The sequence below is a fragment of the Sphaeramia orbicularis genome, unplaced genomic scaffold (assembly GCF_902148855.1).
Source record: "Sphaeramia orbicularis unplaced genomic scaffold, fSphaOr1.1, whole genome shotgun sequence".
Lineage (NCBI taxonomy): Eukaryota > Metazoa > Chordata > Actinopteri > Kurtiformes > Apogonidae > Sphaeramia > Sphaeramia orbicularis.
This window is the reverse complement of record NW_021941584.1, coordinates 120001-126952: the sequence shown is the minus strand read 5'-3', so window position 1 is coordinate 126952 and position 6952 is coordinate 120001. Positions and strand designations below refer to the sequence as shown.

At 43.5% G+C, this 6952-nt stretch overlaps 1 protein-coding gene across 1 annotated transcript in view; it reads right to left on the bottom strand.

Moving 5' to 3' along the window:
• Positions 1 to 732: 732 nt before the first annotated feature.
• The window catches only part of LOC115416270 (DNA fragmentation factor subunit beta-like), a 23568-nt gene continuing 17348 nt past the window's right edge, over positions 733 to 6952 (bottom strand). Inside the window, exons 5-7 of the mRNA XM_030130017.1 lie at positions 6875 to 6952; positions 6686 to 6786; positions 733 to 2290 (exon numbers count right to left, since the gene is read on the bottom strand). The exon at positions 6875 to 6952 is cut by the window's right edge and continues 96 nt beyond it. Of these exons, the coding sequence (XP_029985877.1) occupies positions 2056 to 2290; positions 6686 to 6786; positions 6875 to 6952 (414 nt within the window). The 3' untranslated portion in view covers positions 733 to 2055. The remainder of the gene's footprint in view (positions 2291 to 6685; positions 6787 to 6874) is intronic.

The window sequence follows — 6952 nt, the reverse complement described above, 5'->3', positions numbered from 1 at the left end:
GAATCACCAGGTGCTTACACATGCAATTTGCAGCCTGTAAACTCTGACGAAAACCGTCCAAATGCCCAAAAAAAACTCATTCCTCACCCAAAACATGTGGTCTGAGCTGTAACATTTAGGGTTGGGCAGTATGAACAAAAACTAAATGTTTTGAAAGTGTTCCTCCTGACTGAGCGTTCCAGTCCAGTTTGTCCTGTGCTGACATCACATCCACACAAACGTGGATCAGGTCTTTGCCAAACGTATTGCCTAGCCCTACTGCCACTGTCTGTACATGCACAACATATTCCAGGTTTGTTCTGAAAGGGAACATTCCGAGTATGCTTGGCTACTGAAAATATGTATTCCACCAAAATTCCTGTTGATATTCATCCGATAACAGAGTCATTAGAACTAGAGAAAGCCCAGGTCATATGGATATTCTGCATCTACTGAATAAACGTCCAAAGAACTGGTATAAAACTGAACATTTGATATATGGAGTATCCTGTGTACATGACCGGCATCACACTGACAATCCTGTCAAATTTGGAACAATAGTGGAATATGAATGCGCATGTGAATGTAGTGTTGAATTCCGAAATGGGATGAGTCTGTCCACTTGAGGGGAACGTGTAGTTGAGCTTGTTTTCTTATTTATTGACTTTCTGAGGCTGTGTTCACAGCACTTGAATTTAATGCTGTAAATTCTCTGCAAATGTCCATATTTGTACAAAACTAAATAGAATGATGCAGTTTGAGAAAAACAAAGTTGAATACAAAGACGTCACTTTAAAATAGTTATTTTTCTGCTAAAAAGCTTTACATGTCAGAGCAGTGGAAATGCCACGTCATGTTCAGATGGAATAAACGGGGTGAAGAGCAGACTGACCAAAGAGCAGCTCCGAAGCAGGACTTTCAGATCCAGTTCTACAAGGATTTAATGTCAGCAGGAGGGTTAGGGTGAGAGGCTGAAAGTGTTAACATGAGGAAGACTTTTCCATCAGTGATGATCATCACCATCAGTGGGTCTGAAGCTTAAAGGGTGAGTTTCATCCTCAGTCAAAGTTGATGTGAAACTTCTTTATGGCAGTGCATAAAACATTCATACATACGGAGAACTAGAGGCAAAAACACAGTTACAGAAGTACAGCACGTCATTTTATGTGTGAAATTTGATAGAAAATATGAAAGTACAAAAGGCAGCATCAAAAACTATTCACTCTGACACGTCTTGGAATATTGAGCTTTTTTCTCAAAGACAGTTACAGCTTTTGTTGTAATTTCTATCTTGTAATATTGCTTTTTTTTTTTTTTACCCCCAGTGGTACAACTCTTATTTTCAAAAAGACAGTTTTTTTCCACAGTGCAGTCCTCCGACTCCTTTGAACATTCATAACATGATAAAAATAGTCTGTTTCATAAACTGTCGAACTGGTCTTGACTGTTTTCTATCTAAACACTGAATCATTTAGTGTTGTAGCTCAACACAAAATGACTTCAGATGTTTATGGTGATGATTGTCATTCTCTTCATCCTGCACTCAGCAGGTGTCATTCATTTAACAGCACATCTGTGGCAGCTGGAAAAAAGTATCAGTACACACTTAAGACATTTACCAAAATTCTGTTCAAGATTGTACAACTTTAAAAGAAAAAAAAAAAAAAAAAAGAGTAAAAACACTGATTTTGCAACGTACTAAGTGAACTGTGGAAAACCTAACTGATACTTAGAGAATCCAAGCCTGAGGTTCACAGTCATTTGCACAACCATTGTTAAATTTTGTATTTTCTGATCCAATCAGATGTTTTCTATATTTTTACTGCCTTTGAGCTCATGCCTTATTTATACAAGCGCTTCATACTCTGCTATGCAATTGTTGGACTGAGTAAATGTTTCATTGTATTCAGACAATGCATCAATGTCATGACAATGTCATTACTGTGCCAACATGGGAACAAATAAATGGCTTTCGTGATTTTGACTCTGGACTTGTGTCGGCTCGGTAGTTTGGCTCCAGATCCCCTTCACTCAGCCGAGCGGTGTCGTGTCACCTCATCGAACGGATTCAAAGCCTCAGTTCAAGCGCCTCCTCTTCCCTCCGGCCTTCTGCTTCGTGTTCCCTTTGTAGATCTTCTGGTCGTCACACAGCAGGTTGTGGGCTCCCTTCTTGTGACACACGATCTGGACCAGTTTCAGGTTGTCCCTGGTGAACAGCATGCGGTAGAAGTAGTCCAGGTTCAGGTCGCTGCTCGGGTGGTTTTGCAGCGCTCCCAGCAGTGCCGGGATGATGGCCCTCTTCTTCTCAATCCTGAACACGACATGAACAAGAAAGATCGATTATGGACGATTGGAAACCTGGAACACATTGACAGCACAGATGTAATCCAGCGGAACGTCTCAGTACGAGTTCACCGCAGAACCACAAATTCACTGTACAAGCTGCGGCTCTGGAGAAGTTCTGTCTGGAAGTATGAGCGGGTGTTCCTTCAACAGGTGGAGGTGGTGGAGGTTATCTGGACCAGGAAATGAAAACAAGTGTTGGCAAAGTGCACAGAGGATTCACATTTAGCTGAAAAAAATCCTCCAGACAAAGTCCAGGCAGTGGAGCTGCTTTTACTGACAATGGTCTGGAGCATTTTCACATTTAAAAAGCACAACAAAGCACATTTCTCTGGATAAGTTATGATGAAATGACCTGAAGAGAAGAGAACCTCATGAATTTGGTATATTTGGTTTTTGTACTTCATATATTATTAGCACAAATATGATGAACTACTTTTACTGTCTACTTTTGGAGTAATCATACTCAAAAATCCATTCCAAGCTACAAGAGTCTTTGTTTTTTCATCTGAAATAGGCTTTAAGACTAAATTCAATGATGAATAAAATTAATTTTTCTAATAACTTCCTCATGAATTCAGTATATTTGGTATTAGTACTTCATATACTATTAACACAAACACCTTTATTTCATGGACATGAATGCACCACCACAGGGATTCACATATTCAGTCATTTTTACACCGTTTAAACTCCAGAAGGAAGGAAACAAACAAATGTAAACACACTGAAAAAAGGGGAAAGGGAGGGTTGTTCACTTTTCAAATATGTACTTGGCATATACAACATAAATGTCATCACCTTCCTAAAATAACTGTCTAAGTCATTAAAAAAAAGACTTTTTCTGGCTAAATCCTGCCTAAGTCCAACTTCTTTTAGTTCTGGGGCCAGGTCCAGCCCAGTGTGACCTCCAGTGGTCCGGACCAGTACAATAAGCCCGTTTACAGCGATGCGTATTTGTTTTATTTGTCTCAAACTTTGAAAGAAAAAAGAAGTAAACAAAACAATAAATCAAGAAGTCAATTATATATGCACCCATCAATGGTCATTAATCACAGAAAAAGCAACAAAATACAATAAATGTATAGATCATAGTGACAGGCAGAACACTGTTAAAACTGGGCTTATTTTTCTGAAGGAACGTCAGGTTGTGTTTGTTTAGATAATTCCCATTTTTTGTGAAAGGATGGTTAGTAAATGTAAACATTTTCCTCATGTAATTTTACTTTTTTCACACTAGAACTAAAAAAAAAAGAAAAACGAAGTGGTCATAATGTACAGCGTAATATAATATGATGGTGTTGGTGTGATGAGATCCTGTTGGCCTGTCTGTGGCCTCTGAGCTCACACAAGTTCAAGACCTTCAGTGTTCATGTTGTACTTGGCATATTCATACGGTGGGCCGGACCGGACCCTTTGGCAGGACGCTTTTGGCCCACGGGCCGCACGTTGGACACTCCTGCACTAAATCATCAAATACCCAATTTCAGGTTCAGTTTGTGTTTCCTGAAAATCTGAACAAATTCTGTCTTTCAGGAAGGTGGTGATACCAAACCTTCTGGTTCTACATGACAGTCTGGGCTTTCTGCGCACTTCCACAACAACCCCCCCCCCAGGAAGCACACCTGATAGCTGTCGGATACACCCCGGAAACTGTCACCACGTCATCATCACCTGATTCGCCCGCAGGTGGCGGCAGTTTTTAAATACCTCCCACATCCGCATTCCACGGTCGCACAGAGTCGACACGACACAAGAAGGTAGAAGAGTCAGAGCCAACGCCCACAGAGAAGACCCAGGACGGAGGTTTGACCCCAGGACCAGCACCAGCACACGGACCAGGACCAGCACACGGACCAGGACCAGCACACGGACCAGCACACGGACCAGCACCAGCACACGGACCAGCACCAGCACACGGACCAGGACCAGCACACGGACCAGCACCAGCACACGGACCAGCACCAGCACACGGACCAGGACCAGCACACGGACCAGGACCAGCACCAGGACCAGGACCAGCACACGGACCAGCACCAGGACCACAGCCCACTGCTGCTTCAGCCATTCATCTGCTGCTTCAGCCATTCATTCATTCCTCTGCCGGTTCATCCAATCATTCGTTCATCTGCTGGTTCATCCAATCATTCGTTCATCTGCCGGTTCATCCAATCATTCGTTCATCTGCTGGTTCATCCAATCATTCGTTCATCTGCTGGTTCATCCACTCATTCCTCTGCTGGTTCAGCCATTCATTCATTCCTCTGCCGGTTCATCCATTCATTCATTCATCTGCTGGTTCATCCATTCATTCCTCTGCCGGTTCATCCATTCATCTGCTGGTTCATCCAATCATTCGTTCATCTGCTGGTTCATCCACTCATTCCTCTGCTGGTTCATCCATTCATTCCTCTGCTGGTTCATCCATTCATTCCTCTGCTGGTTCATCCACTCATTCCTCTGCTGGTTCATCCAATCATTCGTTCATCTGCTGGTTCATCCATTCATTCCTCTGCTGGTTCATCCACTCATTCCTCTGCTGGTTCATCCAATCATTCATTCATCTGCTGGTTCATCCATTCATTCCTCTGCTGGTTCATCCACTCATTCCTATGCTGGTTCATCCAATCATTCGTTCATCTGCTGGTTCATCCATTCATTCCTCTGCTGGTTCATCCGCTCATTCCTCTGCTGGTTCATCCGCTCATTCCTCTGCTGGTTCATCCGCTCATTCCTCTGTAGGTTCATCCACTCATTCCTCTGCTGGTTCATCCATTCATTCCTCTGCTGGTTCATCCACTCATTCCTCTGCTGGTTCATCCATTCATTCCTCTGCTGGTTCATCCACTCATTCCTCTTCTGGTTCATCCATTCATTCCTCTGCTGGTTCATCCATTCATTCCTCTGCTGGTTCATCCACTCATTCCTCTGCTGGTTCATCCACTCATTCCTCTGCTGGTTCATCCACTCATTCCTCTTCTGGTTCATCCATTCATTCCTCTGCTGGTTCATCCATTCATTCCTCTGCTGGTTCATCCACTCATTCCTCTGTAGGTTCATCCACTCATTCCTCTGTAGGTTCATCCACTCATTCCTCTGCTGGTTCATCCATTCATTCCTCTGCTGGTTCATCCACTCATTCCTCTTCTGGTTCATCCATTCATTCCTCTGCTGGTTCATCCATTCATTCCTCTGCTGGTTCATCCACTCATTCCTCTGCTGGTTCATCCACTCATTCCTCTGTAGGTTCATCCACTCATTCCTCTGCTGGTTCATCCATTCATTCCTCTGCTGGTTCATCCATTCATTCCTCTGCTGGTTCATCCATTCATTCCTCTGTAGGTTCATCCATTCATTCCTCTGCTGGTTCATCCACTCATTCCTCTGCTGGTTCATCCACTCATTCCTCTGTAGGTTCATCCACTCATTCCTCTGCTGGTTCATCCATTCATTCCTCTGCTGGTTCATCCACTCATTCCTCTGTAGGTTCATCCATTCATTCCTCTGCTGGTTCATCCATTCATTCGTCTGCATCAGAAGCCGGTCATCTCATCTCATACCAGTACTCCAGCAGCCATAACCTGGACTGGATTCCAAACTGACTGGACTGGACTGACTAAATGACAGGACAGGGTGTGAACACATTGGGTTTTTTTGTTTGTTTTCTCTAAAGCCCTGAAGTGGAACTGTGCATTTTTTGAAATTATTATTTTACTAATGAACTGAGATGAACTGAATTATTTTTTTCCTGAGAAACTGTGAAAAACCTGGAATGGATTTTTTTGTTGAAATGAACTGAACTGTTTTTTTTTTGCCTCTTCTGATGATGAACTGATATAAACCCAGAGTGGACGTTTTGTGTTTGATTTTACCTGGTTGGTGGATTTTTTTGAGTTTGGAGTTTGGGGGCGGGGGGGGGGGGGGCTGTGTGCTTGAATTTGTGTATTTTTGTGCAATCATTTAATACATGATTCTGAATTTGAAATGGTTTAAATGTGTGATTTCTTTTTCTGTCATTTCATGTGTAGGTGTTTGTTTAATTTAGACGTGCGTCCTTTGTGTGGTTTGAGACACGACAAACAGACAAAGACTAAACTGACTTTACATCTTACATGTCAGGAGACAGACCTGGCTGGGACCCCTTAAAAATCATATAGTGTCGAACTCAAACTGTCACAGCATGTTGGAGGGGGATCTGGACCCTGTTCAGTCCTATCAAGCAGGACTTTGGAAACCCAGCGGAACAGTCTAAATAAAGGTCATCAAAACTGACAAGCACTCATTTCAACTGCACATATTTGAAAGCACTAAACTGAAGGCAGTAGAAGGGTGTGTGGAGGCCGTGCACGGTGAGCGCTCTCACCTGTGGTCCAGGTTCCACATGCTGAACATCACCCTGCTGTCTCTGCTGCTGTAGGGGTTGATGGAGTGCAGAGACAGACACGCCGCCTGGTCAAATGGTCCCTGAGGAGGTGGAGCAGAGGAAAAGCCTGGCATGAGTGAGGGTCCCAGTGGAATCCTGCCGGTCAGTGTGTGCTTCCGTCTGTCCAACCTGGCAGGTGAACCATCCCTCCCCAGTGCAGAGGCGATGGCGCTCTTTTTCTGTCCTGTCGAAGTAGCGGCCGTTGTA